Source organism: Ischnura elegans, chromosome 2, assembly GCF_921293095.1.
Source record: "Ischnura elegans chromosome 2, ioIscEleg1.1, whole genome shotgun sequence".
Taxonomy (NCBI): Eukaryota; Metazoa; Arthropoda; class Insecta; order Odonata; family Coenagrionidae; genus Ischnura; species Ischnura elegans.
Window position 1 is genome coordinate 119,511,443 of NC_060247.1, and position 18,473 is coordinate 119,529,915.

Sequence of the window (18,473 nt, forward strand, 5' to 3'; positions counted from 1 at the left end):
GGCGCCCTGGGGGGGATTGCATTACGACGGACGATATCTCCTAAGTGCTTAGAGATAGGTCAAAACTAACAGAAAATCGTCCCTAAAGTTCTTTACTTTTACGTTTTACATAGGAATAGCACTTTTTGACCCCAAAAATGTCAATTGAGGGTCCTCAGTACTTAGGGCCTTTGGGGCACGGGTTGCCGTTATTTTAAAGTAACCAAATTTTAACACGTGAATATAGACCTCATTTGGATCATTTTGAGACCAGGAAAACATAACTTTTCGCAATTCTGAAAAATAAGGGCCGGCCTAGTGCCCAGCATCATACTAGATAGACGATTCAATTAAAGAAAAACAGCTTGGAGTAAAACTACATGAAACAGTTGTACTTTTATGCAACTAAAACACTTCATGAATACCCTTTCCAAAAATATTGTCTAGCCTTAATTAATGTAACAAAAAAGACTTCAAAAATAAAAAACAGTACGTACTGCTGTAACTGAATGAACTGCCGCCCCTGAAGGCGCCCCTTGGACTGCGACGCCCCTAGGCACGTGCCTATTGTGCCTCACGGTAAATCCGGCCCTGTGCATGCTCAATCAAAGAGTTAATTATTTGTGCTCAGTGTTCAATGTGTGATATCTCTTGATACATTTCCCTTGATACGCTGATTGGGTGAGCTTTGTGATGACGATCTTAACTCGATGTTACAGCTGATGCACTAGGCCTGTCGAGCCAGCCTCGACGTTTGACAGCAACGGGTTAATCTGAGTAAAGTTTGAGTTGGTCAATGTCAATACCTATCGTGTGTTCGGCAGTTTGATGGTACAGTTCTGCAGAAGAATGACAAATGGCATCGAGAACGCGTTAATAAATAATTCTGTATACGCTACCAAGTGTGAAGCCAATTATTCGTGAAGTGCTGATTTTAATTTGCGAACTTATCTCTCCGCGATGTTTTGAATTGAAGAAAAATTATTGTATCGACAGTGGAGTTTTAGGCACTTAAGGTGGTTTAATCTGCCCTCTCAAACCTACAGCTCTTAATAATTTAACGCATTTTAACCGCCCTTGACTAAAGTATGGTTAGGTAGTATGGTGGTTTACGGTACAGCTAATAACTTCGAACATTTAGGCATACGGTCCCATGTAATGAACACAAGGGAACGTCATGATCTGATTCGCTCCGAAACCCTCTCATTGTATACCAATCCCGATCGATCTGAGTGAGACCGAACTCAGTTCGGTCGGTAAAGCCTGACTCACAAGATGATTTTTTTCGTCCCATGGGACAAGGCAGTGATGTCTTGACCCATCGTTTTGTGATTTATACGGTCATCCCGCTGTTCTATTTTCCATCGCCAATTTCGTCGCTTCTCCTATTTACAACCTTCACTCAGTTAAAAGCTAAGCATACTGCTATAATCCCTGTTAGTGGCCGTGCGTTCTGATTGGCTGAAAGACGGTACCAGTGATGGTTTCAGCTACGAATATTACAAAAGGGGATCCTCAAGCCGGCCTCTAAATGTGTTGTCATCCACCGCGCATTTAAATGTGTATACAAAAGTCGCCACTCGAGTCGCTTTCGGACAAAATGATCCAAGTTTCACGGGGAAACAAGGTATAATTATGGGGGTTAACTGAAATTTATGTACATGATGATGTCATCTATGAAATTCGTAGCTTTTCCATACTATCCCTTGATATTTAAAACATTATATTGCAAAATATTGTGGAAAAAAAGGATTGCATTCCACTCATCACCACGTCGCGGACATTTTCGAAAACCGATTAAAATGCGATCGTAGTGGCAACGGAAATCAGCCTTCTGCGCGATGGAATTGGGCCTCCTCTATGCAGTCCCCCTAGTTTCAGCGACGGAAAAAAGACGTGCAGAGAAATGAAAAAAGAAATGGGACTTCGCATCCCCCAAGCCATCGAGGAAAATGATTGCATGAAACGGTCTTTTTTTCCTCCATCATTGGAGCGATCACTGGAGTTATCGCTCGTAAGGGATGCAAAAAAATTATTCAACGATTCAGGTTTTAAGAAAGCTGTGACTGTCTGTTAAAATGTCTCACTTTTCAAGAGGCTCTTCTTCTGATAGATGGTGATTTGGTCGATAGTTGTAAGATATTCCAGTCCCGGTGGGCAGTTCGGAATCAGGGCCGGTCTAACCATCCATGCGACCCCAGACATCGGCTGATTAGTCACCACCGTGTGATGGCCGTGGCTCACCATTTCTGCAATCTAGAAACGTGAGAAAAAACTTGTAAAGGCCAGTTTATAAGGTAAAAAAAGAACACATACTACTGCCGGCGTCATAATCTAGCGATTCGATCGATGGATTTTTCTTCCTCATAGGAAAATCCTCTAAAATCGCTGGCACATTAATGGCTTTGCCTGGTTTCGCTAATTAGTAGGGCTCTCTTCGCTTTTATAGCGTTGGGGTGTTCTTCCCTCTCCCTTCCCTTCCGCACCTTTCGGCGGCGCCTCTTTCCTTTTTCCCTTCCTCTCCTCCCCCTCCCGGGTGATCGGGCGTATAAGCCACTGGCTTGGTTCCCGGCCCCGGTGTGTTGTATCTTCGAAGGGCTCCCCTGATCCCTCATCCGCTGCCGGCGTCAAAATGATGTGCCGCTGTACTTTGCAAATTTATATCTGAACCTCAGTGCATGCGAAGTACAGCGGCACATCATTTTGACGCCGACAGTAGTTAATGTGTGAATGCATGAACGATTTTGGTGGATCGGAACGGAACATATACGAATGCTTGTACCATGCATTGTCGTGTACTTTCACGCGTTCATAAATTTAGACATAAATTCATACATGTTTAATCGATATACATTAAAACCTAGTTAGTGTCTGTTTGCATGAATGATTTTTGTGGATCGGAATGGAACATATACGAATGCATGAACCAAATTAGAACAGGTTCTATTTTCTGTGCATACATTAGCACAAGTTGGGTGTTTACACGGTAAATTTTCGTATTTATTCACGCGTTCAAGCATTTAGACATTTGCTGTACGGTTTAATGTACTTGGCTTCACACAGGGCCGTTTTAAAGTCATCGTAGGCCCTAGGCACATTCAAAGTCGTAGGCCCTCCCCGACTTCATTTTTAATATTTTTCAAAAATGCACTCACACTTCCTTGCGATTTGAAATCAAAATGAACTTTCCGCATCGTTAATTATTCTATCCAGACTCTATGCAGTGATGATGTAGTAATTCCGGTGTTATATCATGCGCTTCGCATTCGTTGTATATTGTTATTCACATGCTTCTTTTTCTTAAAATTTTAAAAAAAGTTTTAAAGTAAGTTTCCTTTTCTAAACTCAAATTGATGAAAACGTATCTTCGGTCAACGACGGGACAAACACGACTATCCTCCCTGGCATTACTTTCAATTGAAAAGGATTTGATGAGGAAAATGACATTTGAGGACGCCATATGTGACTTTGCTAAGACAAAGAGCCGAAAAGTTTAAATACTGTAATTTACAGATCTACAGCACTGCAGCTTGACTTGCTTAGGTGCTCATCTCACACGGTTATATATAGTTACTTTAATACAAACATTATTAGATTTTAGTGACATTCTGAACTTGTTTTCACTTTATGTTCTCGCTTTCGTAGGCTCTTGTGCCTATAAAATTGATGGAAACACTTCTTATTTTATTTGCAATTTTTCTATGATCCATAATCTATAAAAATATTTATATTTGTGAATGTTAATAACTTCTATTAATGTCATGTTGCCAAATGGGGCTGCGCCGGGCCAGTGCCTGTTACCAGGAAGCAAAGTTTCACGCGCAAGACGTGGCAACGCAGCATTCGTTCGCTCCGGCGTATTTTTTTAGTGCCCATATATAATCTAAATGACATAAAAATCATGTATTTTCGGATCATAGAAAAATTGCAAATAAATGAAGAAGCGATTCCATCAATTTTATTTTTTCTTTTGGGGTAAACTGTAGGACTACTAGAATAGTAGGTAGTGTTTAAACCTTTTCATTATTTTACAACAAAATATGCGTTCTGTAAATACTTTAAAGGCATTTTATTAGTCTACATCAATGTTTGCAACTTATTGTGGAAGTTGAATCTTTTAGACGTAGTAGTTTTCCTTGGATTGAGTTACAAAATTCATGAAGTTGATAAAACGGCTAATTTTATGGTGCGCAGAGTCATTTATTGCACTCGGGTGTCTATATTTTTGAAATTTTCAGAAAACAAAAAATAAATTAGAATTAAGAATAAATGTTCCTTAAAAATGACGTATTATTCATTAGTATGGCATGCACTAAAGTCTAGATATAAATTTGCAAAGTACAACGGCACATCATTTTGACGCCGACAGTAATTGATGAAGCGGCCCTGGCTTCACCGACCAAGGTGTTGACGTCGGAAGTCCACACAGGGTGCACAGGACACGTAGGTCGTGCTTACTGAGTCACTATCGAAGAAATAAACCATACAATGTCCGCGACGGACGATTTCCAAAGGACTTCATAAAACAAGAAACTTTTTACGCAGTCACACGCGCGGTGCAAAATTATACGTATACCCCAGCATATGTACATGAATGACCTCAGCCAAGAAAAATCATTTGGCTTAGCTGGGATTCGAACTTGGACGTCAGCACATTTTTCGGTAAACCCAGTCTGAGAGTCACTCTGGAAAAAGATAATTTGCTCATGTAAATATCTTTATCTTTATTCATCCACGGCGAGGATTGGCCCTCGCGGATGTTGTATACAACACATTTATAAAAACATTCGATACAACGAAACATACAAAACATGTACATTGGATAAAAACATTAGAAACACATACATTACAAAGATTACATTTAAAATAAAAGAGAAGAAAAGTCCAGCTCAAAATATTCATGAATTGAGTACAGTGGATAATTGCACAGCCACTTTTCCAGCACATTTTTCAGTCTAGTGATGCTCACTGATCTGGCTTTGCTGGGTAATTTATTAAATAATTTTACTCCCAAATTGTCAGACTGGTTGTTGGTCTTAAACAGCCTACAGTAATTAATATTTAGGCTATTTTTAGCCCTAGTGTCATGAGAGTGGATGGTGGATCGTATGGGGTAGGTTTCTAAGTTATCTTTAATGTGCATAATGCTGCGAAACACAAAGAGGCTGTAGATGGTGAGGATATGAAAGTTTTTAAAAATTGGCCTGCAGTGGTCCCGGGGCCCAGCACCACTCAGAATCCTCACTGCTTTTTTTTTGCAGTTTTAGAATTTCTTTGGTTTCATTTGCATGTCCCCAGAGTCGAACACCATAGGCAGTAGAATTAAATAGTAAATGGCCTTCCAATTGGGGGATCGGGGTTAGAATCCCGGTAAAGTCAAATGATTTTTTCATGGCGAATTTCATCCTTAATGCATGAAATGTTACATCCGTGCGCGTGTCCTCGTAAAAAAGTTACTCGTTTCATGGAGTACGTCAGCATATTCACAACTATGTCGATAAAGGAGGAGATCAAAATTGATATTTTTGTCCCCTTGACCAATTCCAGATCATAGTCCACTGATGTGCCTCCTAGCCTGTGTGGCAAACTGGACTGCCATGTTAACAGTTAAATCACCGTAAAATTTCCTGAAAGCCTTCCAAAAAACAAATCCAGCGCTTCCAAATAACAATTCATCACACACCTGTATCTACGCAACGAAGAAGCACATCCACGTTTCCATGTTTTCTTCAAGTGTACAGAATGACCACAGTAATTGATACTTACATGCCACCATTGTTCAGCAGATCTGACTTCAAGAATCCTTAAGGATAAACAATGAACTGCCTCCAGTCATGGGGCAATATCGAAGTATTGATCTGACCTTACTTATATTCTTCATCACTTCAGTGAACTGAACACTCCTTTTAAGGAAAATATTGTGTGAATATCAAGCCCCTTTTTCTGTAAAATGTAACAGATATCCGGGTGCAAACATGTCTTTCACGAGGTTTTGACCCTACGAGCTTTGCTTTATCCTGAGTCAGTTCCAGATCACGGACGAAATCATTCAGATCTCTCTGGGTGAACAGAAGAAGTCTTTCATTAGCGCGTACTTCAAACTCAGTATTTCTAAACGTACGGTGTCGGGGGGTTATTTTGTGAAATTTCTTCATCATGGAAAAAAAGACAGACTTTGCGAATTTCACTCGGTAAGAATATTTATTGCGACCCGCAAGGGTCGATTAACCAACCATCAATCAGCCCGGAGAACGATGGAAAAGTATCCCATTGAAGCGATGGTAGATATGGAGGGACTGACGCGATCGGAAGTCCGAGAAAGATTTATTGCTCTAGTTTGCCGGGAAGACATCAAATCCTTCTTTACGATTTTATGTGTTTGGATATTCCTCGTCAGAATTTGGCCTAAGAAGAACATGCTCTCAGGAAGGACAGATAATGGCGGCACATAGACGAAAGACGGGAGATTGGAGTTAGTTTGGCCTGAGAAAATACGCTTTCTGCAAGCGTATGAAGTTGCATGAAATATCGTCTCTGGCTTTTTGGACGTTGTTTATCTTCTAGGTAGAAAATGGCCTTGAGTGGCCAAAACCCAGATTGGCCAACATGAAATGTACAGTGTGTTTTGTTGTATTTTTAACGTTAAAATATTCAATTAGTTGTAGGGATGGTCGGATCGGATACCTCGGATAAAAATATCCGCGGATATTGCCCTTCATTGGATACATCGGATCCAAAGTCGCGGAAGACATCGGATCTGGATCCGAAATTTAAATAATGGCTTCAGTGAATGCAACGCCCTATAATGGTGGAAAGAGTTCCGATTCTATCTTCGAATGCGCCATCGCATGCGATTCTTGTTCTACTCATGAACCGTTTCGTTTGAAAGAGGTTACGTAGTAGAATTTCAGCCATGGAAAATAAAAAAGGCAAAATACGACTGGCACATAGTGTGACTTTTCCCTAGAGATTGAACAATCATCGGGGAAATCTCAGCTTCAGGAATTTGAAAATGCATTTGGATCCGAAAATATCCGATCCGAAACCGGATCCGAAAAAAATCCTGGATCCGTCCATCCCTAATTATTTGTAATCTTACCAAGTTCTTCCAACTGAATTTATCAAATATTCCAAGAGGCAACAAAAAATGAGATTGCTCGTGCTGAATGGCATATGCTGCCAGGTATGTCGTTACTGGAGTGGGGATGGTGAAATCTTCTCGGGTTTCCACCGTGTAGACCGACAAACAAAACATCCGGTGAAAACCCCAAGAAGATTTTACCAGTATCATTCGCCGGGAAAGAACAAAATCGTATGAAGTGAGGACATCAAACACCCATTCTCATCTGTGTTTACCTCAAGTAAATTATGTCAACTAATGGGTTTCTCGAGTTGGTTACTGATCATCGTGTGATATATGAAAGATTAACTCACCACCTGTCCATGGATCCAAAATCTGTCCAAGAGGCTATCCAGATAGTGAGTCGGTGAGATCATACTTATCGCCAGCTTATTTACTGATTCATATACGATCTTCTTCCGTATTCCCATATTCTCTTTTCCTACCATTTCCTGAACAGTAACAGAAAATTGAGCGGCGTACAGTGGACTGAAACTGGCCAAAAATGTTTTTTTTTGTTCGCAGAAAAATTTGATGGAATTTTTTTGTGATAAAGTATTCTGATTTCGTTACATCTCTGGATGCTCTTTTTCAGGCCAGCCAGACGCCTTTGAAGTGAAGAGAGAAACTTTTGAAAATCCAAGTTGACTTCTTTCGCGACAGCATATTGAAAATTTACTCCAAAAGCATTTAAAATTAAGGTAGGTGTGATTTTTTTAATGAAGTACATACATTACAGTGAAATGTGCATTTAAAATTGATTATTTGTGCATATTTTGATTTTGTTACCGTTTTTCCATCACTTCCATTTTTAAAAACACAAAAAATGCACCTTTTCGTGTAAGTTTTCCAAATACTTGTCAGAAATATTATGCCAATTATATTTTTTTTCGATATGATAATTTTTTGGGTATCGAATTGAGGGATGTGCAAATTTTTATATGCTCAAATAAACATGATTGCTTGAGCGTGGGACAAATTTAGATACTTAACCGTTTTTGCGTTGAAAATATATTCTTTGGGTAAACAACGAGTCAGCCCTGTAAATGCCATGAGCTAGATTGAAGAAACCAGGAATATTGTACTTGGTGTGAATACTAATAGTGTGAGTGGGTGTAGTAAACGAGGTATTCGGGTCCAAAGCCATATTCTATGACATTCTGGCAAGTTTGTGGTTGCTATGCTACCGTAAAAGAGAGAATCACTCCAATATCGCCTAGGGCCGTTCCATTCAAATTCATGCAGGCCAAGATGGAAAGTGCGTGATCATGGATATTTTTCGAAGAAGAATATTTCGTAGACCTATATGAATAATTTTAAAACTCGGCCACTTTTGATATTCTCCGATAATTTTTCATAAAGTTACAGCCATTTACAAAAAGTGCAAAAATCGCCATTCTGGCGATGCGGAGGAAACAGTCAATAATTTAATTTAAGTTAAATATGATGTCTATTATTAGTTTTCATAATTTTATTATTCATAATATACATCTAGTCTATAATTTGAACAGTAATTATGCTAGAATCTGTTTATTTATTTGAAATATATTTTAATAATTGATTCTAATTAGTAGATCCGAAATTTAAAAAGAGTTAAAGGGGGAACGTTATGTATATTTCACAATTGTATAAAAATCACCAAATGCCTCAAATTTGGAATTTTTTTTACTGCCACCAGCTACGGAAAATGCTGCTGGAACAAACTTCAGAAAAAAATGTATTACTTACACATATTAAGGGTATGCATTAAAAATACATAAATACCTCCACTATTGTGATGCACACATATTAATTATTGTAACATGAACAATAAAAAAAATGAAATTTTTGGATTTAAATAGGTAACGGGCAATATCTCAAGAAATCCATCCATCTTCAAAAATTTCCGAAATTTTCTGAAGCATAACAGCAATAGAGAATATTTTTTCCATAAAAGCAGCGTGTAAAACATTTTTGTTGTTTATATTTTATCATTAAAAGTTTGCATGCAGCTCGCGTTGCCATATATGACTATTGACAATTCTAGTTGGAATTATTTTCAGATGTGGACTCTGTAACTCTTACTAGCTACTGAAAGACTCCTTATAGTCATGAATTTAATTTATTTTATAGCGAATTCTTTATCATTATTGGTTTATAATAATTATTTAAATGACCAGACTTCATATTTCATCGTCATTGAACGTGTTTATTTAGTGTTGGCGCAAGATGCTACGTTACCCTCGAGTAATTATTTATAATATTTTTTATAATTTTACAATGGTGTAGATATAGTTAGTGTTTATTTCGAATATTCGACTCAGATGATTTGATTCATGACAATAATCCGAGTCTTCCAATCAATCATGTCGAAAGAAATCATTATTTGGATTTATATGGATCCATTAGTCTATGACGCATGTGAAGTGGATCCTATAGTCACAGAGTAGATATATACAGAGGGGACATTAGGTGGCTGTACCATAGGTTTCTCTGTAATGAAAAATGCGCACGGCGGCCATATTGAAAATAAGTAAAATTATGCTGTAAATTCAAACCAAATAGTGCTAACGACTTACATTCCACCGAAAAAAGAGGGTTAAAAATTCAAAGTAGCCTAATTATTTCTTTACTAATAAAGGAAGAGCAAGGAACGCCAAATCGCACGGTTTGGCATTAAAATGTGAAGGAAACACAAAGTGATAATGATGTACTTTCATAAGTTGACAAATGCAGTGCACTTATTTTTCATGACTAACAAGATGGCTATGCAGTCGGTTTTTTCAAAACATTCCGGAACATAACCCCTTCAAAGTGGACACTACAAATCCGGCAGTTATTACGTAAATAACTGACAATCTTGTTTTCTAAATCCGACCGACGACATCGAATCACCCATTCCTTGGACCTGCGCCAACACCACAAGTTCATACTAAACTTTTTCGACAATATCATTACGCATGCAAAATAATACTCGAAAATAAATTTAGTTTCTTCGATCAGCAATGTAACTCAGAAAAAATATGATATTACTTGCCTCACAGGTTCTTTAGGGAAACTGAAGAAACTCAACTTTGCTTCCGTCATGCCCGTATTGTTTTTGCAGTTAATGGCTGAAAACCAAGCAAAACCTTTTCTTCTCGTCTTATTTTCCACTTCCTTCATTTTCCACGTTTCGTTAAAACACTAGCACATTTCGTGAAAGCATTGAAGAGTGGAGGAATAAAAAGAAATTTGTGCGACAACACTCCACGCCAAGCGCGAATGATAGCAACGATAGCAACCAAATAGCAACTCAAGCCACGTTTCCTTATTTAGAACATGGTGAAATGCGCAATGAGGTGATTACCGCCTTCAGCCGTTTTGTCCTCTCTGTATATCCCTACTCTGTGCTATAGTGCTTTTGATTTCATCACGAATGAAAGTTCAGTTAAGAATCAGTGTTTTTTTTTATTTCAATTAAAGTTGAATGAATACCGCACTAAGTAAAAATCAGTTCACGGTGATAAAAATAGATTCCTTTCGACAACCTTTCTCCATTTCCACCATCCAAAACCTTTTTTATAAATGGTAAACAAAGGTAAATCTCTGTTATCCCTTGTGATTCCCCGTCAATTGAAAAAAAATCCAAATCTACCTCATTATGAATTCGCTAAATATAAATCGTTCATCAACAACAATATATGCTCGGCGGATTCGGATTACTATGCATTACTCGTTTCGTTCATGAATGAATTGAACGATTTTGATCGAACTAACGAACATTTGAACTATTCATTCATGAAAGACACACCTCTTGTGTGTTCCTAAAAAAATGATATTAAGCGTAAAGTGCGTGTATTTCAAATTTTAGTCCCCTTGTTAATGAATGGACCCTGGTTTGAATAAGTGAAGGCAGAACAAAGCGGACTAAAGGCCGTTTTACTCGGGGCACATACTTGCACAATCTGACGTGTGTACGAAGGCACAGTCAAAATTGCGTCGTGTAAAGCAGTGAATTGCAAGAACACATGCGAGAATGCGTGGACGTGAGATGGAAAAACAGCCCGTTCCAATTTCGTTCTTGCATTCGCGCAATTCCACGCCATTTTAGAAATTAATGCAGTTCTAACCTGCGCAATTCCGCACCCCGTGTAAAATGGCCATAAGATGCAGGAGTGTGGATGTCAAAGTTTCATAGGTGTAAGCCGGTATTTCCGAATGAAACCTTACCACATAGTTATCTCAACACAAGATATCATCGGAATTCTTAAGATTACCACCGTAATGTCAATATTTAGGCACTATATCCAAGCTGAGGTGGATGCGGTGATAACAACTCCTGCAATTCGTCGAAAGCGTCCATTTCAACGTTAGGATTGGGAATGCAACTTTGAAAAATTTATCTTACAAGGAAATTGCGGATATAACTGGGGCGATTTGTTCCTTAGACTTACGTCTATTTGTGATCCTGCGTTTTTGCTTAATTTTTACTCGATTGCTTGCAGCCTTTAACTTGAACTGAATATGTTTTTACCTTTTCCGTCTATTTCATGCCACCCCTCGGAGGGGTTATTCTGTATTTCCGAATGAAAATGACCATAATCGATAAGAGATACACAGGATAAGAGGAGTTTGATCTTCAGTTGAATCGGTCAATGAGTCATGCATCGTTCGCGGCATAGGAACGCGTGAATTGGCAGCACTGTAATCGCTCTAATCCATCTTCGACGCACCGCACTCACGATGATAATGCCTCGTTCAGATTACGATCGTCCGAGCGATGTTGGAACTATCGTGCGTTCACCCAACGATGGTTAAAATCTGTGCTGCCCTCTAGTGCTGACATCTAAAGTGAACAAGAAATTGACGGTCAGCAAAGCTGTTTTTAGGTATGCAGAGTCAAGATATTACTGTGTTCAAATTTAATTTAACGAATAATTTTTCTTCCGTCCATATTCTTCCTTGCTTGGATAAATCCATGAAAAATGTAGAGCGAAGAGAGCTTCACGAACTTTTCGTCTTTATCTTGTCGCTTCCTCTACCGGTCCCTCAGCGCCTAACCATCAACGTTCGGAACTAAAGTAACTATTGTCCGGATATGCATTCACACTGCTAGTTCGGCCAACTATCGATAGGACGATCGCTCTGACAATCGTAACCTGAAAGAGGCATAACTCACAGGCGCGCCGGGCACGTTCGGGAGTCGCCACTACCGTAATTTACTTTGTATAGAATACTAGCTGACCCGGCGAACTTCGCACCGCCTAATAATCAAAGAAAACTTTAGTTACTCCATTAATCAATCAAGATCGGCAGTACTTATTTTAATAATCTTTTTCTTTTTTATAATATAATATGAAAATTATATTTAAGCAGATAGAATACTAAATTTAGGTGAATGCAGAGTACCAACGATTTGATCATGAATTACGAAGTCATCCGCATTTTTAGCCGCCAAAATTGCTCGTTCACAAAATCAGTTGTGATTTTTGTGGTTATCAATCATGTTCAATCATCATATCAATCATGAACACTTTGTTGAGTAGCTCATATTTCGATGCAATGAAATTGCTATTATTCCTGGGGATTGAAATCAATAACCTCGATTTGTCGACAGGACCACGGCCATAACTGATAGTCAACAACTGCTTGTTCATATAATCGGTAGTAACGTGTCTTTTTACGACTCAACTGGAGTTGGGCTTCGCTCGAATTAACTGATATAAATATTATTTTAATATTTTTAATAGGTTTAAATAATAAAATGTTTTGAATATTGCTACGTAGCTCAGTCATTAAATCGGTAAAAAACCTGTCCATTATATTTGACCGACTTGACACTTCTTGCATTGTTACAAACTCCTTAAAAATACCCCTGAGATCAAGATCAATTTTTTTCGCGAACTTTTACTGTTATTTAATGTTTATTCTATTATTTGGGGCTGACAATGAGACGAATCCAAAAAAACAAATATCATTAAAGTCGGTACAGCCGTTCTCGAGTTATGAATGGTGTAACACGATTTTTTACTTTGTTTCATGCATAGATTATTCGTAGTTTATAGTTTATATTATGTGCTACAATATAGCTTTTCGCGCAAAGGAGTTCTATGTTTAAGGCCTAAGTATTAAACAAGAGAAATGTACCGTAAAAAACAAGAGGTTAATCTTCTGTGAAAAATATTTCTTCTACTAGGTGTCCGAATCAAGCAGATGTTCCGATTAAACGTGTTATTTTTGGTAGTATAACTCCACTGTAATGAACAAAACGTTCCATGTTTCCGTAAATATAAGATTTAAGGCTAAGAGGTACTGCGTCAATTTGTATCAGCTCATTACTTCGTAGAAGTTCCGTAAAAAGTTTAACATTATGCTTTAACGAAAAGTCTGTTAGTCCTAAGTTACCAAAATATTCTCATCTAATTTACGTGAAAAATTAATGCATTTCTACGATTCACGTGGCCGTGCCAATTTGAAAATATGGACAGTGTGAATTCGAATTGTACATGAATAATATTTGCGATTTTGCGATGATGTTGGCGTTGGAAACTTTCGGAATGTGGTGTTAATATAAAAGAATAATGAGGATTAAACGGATAAATCGTGCGAGTAATGCGGAAGTTCTAAGAAGAGTGGGGGAAAGGTTTTTTGAAAATCTTGAGTTGAAGATAAGAAAATTCAATGGGTCACATCATGAGACACCAAAAAAATTATCTACCATAATTAATCTTAGGTTCGGACCTGCGGTTTACCTCTGTCAGCGATTATTTTCATTTTTATGTCATCTTTGCTTCGAAAACGACGGCCTATAGAAAGCTATTTCTAGTTCTTACAAGCGGACCGACTAAATCTTACTGTCACCCCTCGCTTCATCTCCTTACGCCCTCCAACCTCAGAACAGTCGGCAGGAGTGTTGCACGTCAAGAGACACCCTAATACACCGTCGGAAAATAATCTCGAAAGCGGAGTACCGCCAATCTCCACGACCTACAGCGAAGGGAATACATAATGGTATATGAAAACCATTTTGTTAAATATCTGATGCTTACGGGTGGTCGTATGGGAGGAAAGGTATCGAAGCTGAAAACAAGAAACGAGTAAAGGAATTTGTGACGAGAATAGTAGCTTGAGAAGGAAATGTAGAAATTATTCAATATTGTAGAACCCTACCCCGATACTTAGGATTACTTGTACAAGGAATGTGCCGAAATATCTTGCGCGGAATAACCAACCGAATCAAACAGATGATCACGGCGATTCCTCGTACTTATAATCTGCATTACATCTATCTAAACCAAAATTTCCTATGGCAGTGGCAAGATACCAATGGTGATACCATTAGAACATTATAAATTCATTTTCCTCGTTTTATTTTGTACGTAGCCCAGAAAAAAATTTAACAAAAACGGTGGCGCGGGGGGAAAAAAAAAAAACCGGCATTATGCAACCCGCATCACGTGTATATCCCGCTGTGCGGGTGACGTGATATCACGTCATAAAAAAAAAAATTCATAGCTAACAAATTAGAGCCAAGAATTTTTTTTATTATTTTTCCCAGCTCTATTGGCATCCATGCATGCAATTTGCATTAAAAAACTGAAGCCGCACGATTATGAGTTTTACATGGTCAGCATTGAAAGTGTTAAGGTTAAAGATATAGTTTTTCACCAAAAGGAGGAGTAAGCAATGGAGTGTGAGCCGAAAATCAACAAGGTCATAAAAACACGTCTAATCTCAGCGGCTACCTCATACAAAATAAACTATATATTTAGATAAAACTTTAATCATTCTTCAGGGGAATGTGAACTAAGATAATAAAAAATTGACAATCGGACTCTCCAAGCTCTCAAGAAATTAAAAAAAATCAGTTCCCGTTATTTTCTGAAGTCATGGAGAAATTGGAAACCCAAGCCTCCTCCCCCTAACTTCTTTCTACTGTATGACCAAGTTCTTTCCCCCTCCATCATCTCTGTTGATTAATCCGTTAAACCTAGTTACCGTCCTCCCTCCCCCTCCAAGCCTGGTATAAAATGATATGATGAACCTCGATAGAGTTCACCTGATGATGACGTCTAACGCTGAAACCATAGTCGTGTAAATGTGTGAATATTCGTGTGAAAGCACGAAGTTTCTTTTTTTTCGTCCGTAGAACCTTTGCGAGGCCAGCACTGTCACATGGCAGTGAAACCTGGCCTGTTTAGAGAGTCCACGAAAAGAGAATGGATGTGGCGCAGAATGCTGAAATGAACGATTGAAAAAAAGAAGAGATAGGATTAGGAATAAGAGAATAAGGGATATGGTAGGAGTGGCTGGTATCTTAATTAAGGTGTAAGAGGGAGGGATGCAATTGTTCGGTCGTATATTTTAAGAAGGGATGAAGAGCATGCGAGGAACAGAAATCAAAATGAATAATGTGGAAGGGAAGAAGAGAACGAGGGGAAGAGCAAAGAGAAGATTGTGTGGAGAATGATTTGAGGGAGTAGAGTTTCACTGAAAGGGATATTAGAGTGAGTCGGAGGCGACTAGTAAGGGACAGCGACTTCTTATGGGAATACGATGGTAGCTTTTTAAGTGTCGGGAATATAACGTTCCTTATCACCTAGCAACTATAAATGGTGTTTACAAACAACCTTTTGAGTTCGTTAATGACCATGCAAAGTTTCATTAAGATCGCCCTGACAGTTTTAAAACGGTGGCGTGTAAAAGTTCCCAAGTCGCTGTACGAGATGGAATTAAGTCATGAACAGTACCGCACCATAGTTTTCTATAACTTTCGACGAAGCCTCGCCCAGCAAGAATGCGTTACTGAACTTTTTGTTGTTTTTGGCGAAGAAGCACCATCAAAGACAACCGTTTATCAGTAAAGATCAACGACCCCTAATGGCAATAGCTGCAGAGGAAGAAGATGAAGTTATTTTCTGAACATACCTCGTACGTAGAACAGGTGGCAAAGGATGAAAAGAAGAAAATGATCTAGGCGTTAAGGGTTAGATGTTATTAGAATTGAGTGGAGACTTGTGTAAAACCAATCTTGGGATTGATGACGACGGTGAATATAATTCTAAGACTCATGTAACCTTGCGAATATGAAAATGTGGTCAGTTTGGATACGAAATGGACATGAATTTTAGTGGCGATTCAGCGATAATGGCGTTCGGTTATCAATCGTTAGGAATGAGTGAAGAAATCTCTTTTACGTACGTTTTCGAAGGCTTGTGTGAATTCCTGGGCTGTGGTGTGGGACGCCTTCCCTCGAGCACTCGGGATAATCTGTGTGCGGAGGCGGAGATGGCGTCCTGGGTTTACACCCTCGGCGCTGTGCTATCTCCTCAACTCCCACTCTTCCTTCCTATCACGTCACTCTCAAGGCGCACTCAAAACCGCCAATTTCTCTCTTCGTGCTGATAAGTCCAGTCGCCGAAAACACTCTGGCAAGCACGGAGCCACACGGGCCAAATATTTTCTCCGTTGGGAGACACGGTCGCGTTGTACTGATGGCAAAGCATTACTTGCAACATTCAGTGGCTTTCACCGAAGCAACATGTTAGAAGATGGTTAAATAAATACGTTAAATTGAAGGATCATGAAAATGTGAGGCACAGTAGCAGCACCAGACTATTAGTAGTTAAGTCGATGAAAAGGGTATAGCATTTTTCCGCAAAAGATTATTGAGTAAGTAAGACACGTTGTTTTCCACGCGCGGCGATATCTTTAGACTTCAAAAAGGCATTCTGTAAGGTTCCGCATTTAAAGCTGATTCAAAAGTTGGAAGCATGCGGAATAGATAAGCTCGTATTAGGTTGGATCAAGGATTTCTGAAACGATCGTGAACAGAGGGTTGTTTTGGATGGAGTTAAATCGGAGACTATTCAAGTTTCCTCAGCTGTACCACAAGGAAGTGTTATAGGTCCTATTTTTTTCCTTCGTTGCAATATTGACATTACCACCGCGATCACGAGCCAAATCCGCCTCTTCGCAGATGATGTAGTTGTGTACAGAGAAATATATGGTCATTGCGATGGATTGGTATTAGAAAAGGATCTCGCTGTCATAAACGAAGTACTGGAGTACGGTACGGTCAAGTATGGTAGAGTACTTGGAAGCTAGAGTTAAATCTAGCAAGATTTAAAATTTTTGACCGGTTTCGGCTGTTACACCATTATCAAGTATTATATTATTTTCTGTATTTGCAAAATGGTATAACAGCCATAACCGGTCACAATTAAAAAAATATATACATATTGTAGAATTAACAAAGTGTCTGTTATAGATAGCACTAGTACGAGGGTATAAAAAGCATAATAAATGGGAACCTTGTTTTGGCCTCATAATAACGTCACCAATTTGCATTACCCAAATATTTTCTCTGTGCGTAGACAGAGACAGGTTGTCATACCTTTGATACACCGCGAGACATTGTTTTAGGGTGAATGCCACGGAGATAAAAGCGATTAGTTGGGGGAGTGAGGCCGGCCACTCATCGAAAGAGCGAACTGTCTGAAGCAAGAGTCACGAGACACTTTTTTGGAAGCATTTAGACAGTTTGCTCCTCCAGTGTGCGGTAGCTTACGACAAAGAGACATTTTGAATCGAGTGGAGAAAAATAGCTAATTGCCCGTTCACCCTGTTTTTAAAGAAGATGAGTTCAGAAAAAGATCTTTTTGTTACCATGTGCTTATGGCGGTTAATCCAAATGTTGGATACGTCTCCAGAAGGGAAGCATTGGGTTCACCCCATTAGCGAAAAGAGGGATATTAAGCTGTAAAAAATATGTATATAGTTATAAATTTCGAGCCATAATAATTTAAGGTATATAATATTCATCACTATATTTGCGGTAAACTTCTTCGTATTTGCCGCCAAGCGGTGCATTTTGTTTTGCTTTTGTTTTTTGGTGTGTGTTCGCCGTAAGAGGGCAAGAGGTTCTCTTTTTTTTTGATCCTCGAGACGAGGAGACCGTTGTTGGCAGTAGTAAAAAGGAACGTCTATGTTTCGGACATCCAGGAGAACCTGCCTCAGAGATCACGCGCCAGCTCGCCATGGCATTGACGTCTCCAAATATTTTTAAAAGTACCATTCGGGGGCACTAAATTCCTATACAGCCCTTTTTTCACCTTTTGATTATTAATCACTATACAATAAACATATGTAATTATAAGTATGTGAAAAATATGATTTGATTTTCCTGACTTTACCTAATTATCCCTGAGAAAAAACATAGGGCTAAACATAAATAAGTTGAAACACTAACTGACTCGAAACATTCAACTCCTTGCCGATGTCCTGCCTTGCCTTTACAATCGCATCCTGATTGTGGTGATCTTTCCTCGACAGGTCCTACATCACCGGCCTTGCCTCAACCATTGCCAAAAGTTTTTCCGCATCGAGCAATTCGTCAATATCTCGTTGTGTT

The 18,473-nt window shown here is 38.9% G+C and overlaps 1 protein-coding gene across 2 annotated transcripts in view; it reads right to left on the reverse strand.

The window, feature by feature from the left end:
- Nucleotides 1-18,473, reverse strand: part of LOC124154516 (phospholipid scramblase 2-like) — a 49,968-nt gene that overhangs the window by 11,724 nt on the left and 19,771 nt on the right. The window contains exons 1-2 of one of the 2 annotated variants that reach the window (XM_046528308.1): nucleotides 16,262-16,342; nucleotides 2,067-2,235 (exon numbers count right to left, since the gene is read on the reverse strand). In XM_046528308.1, coding sequence (XP_046384264.1) covers nucleotides 2,067-2,226 — 160 coding nt within the window. In that variant the 5' untranslated portion in view covers nucleotides 2,227-2,235; nucleotides 16,262-16,342. Of the gene's footprint in view, nucleotides 1-2,066; nucleotides 2,236-16,261; nucleotides 16,343-18,473 lie in introns of those variants that run through there. The other variant, XM_046528309.1, reaches the window with a different exon arrangement.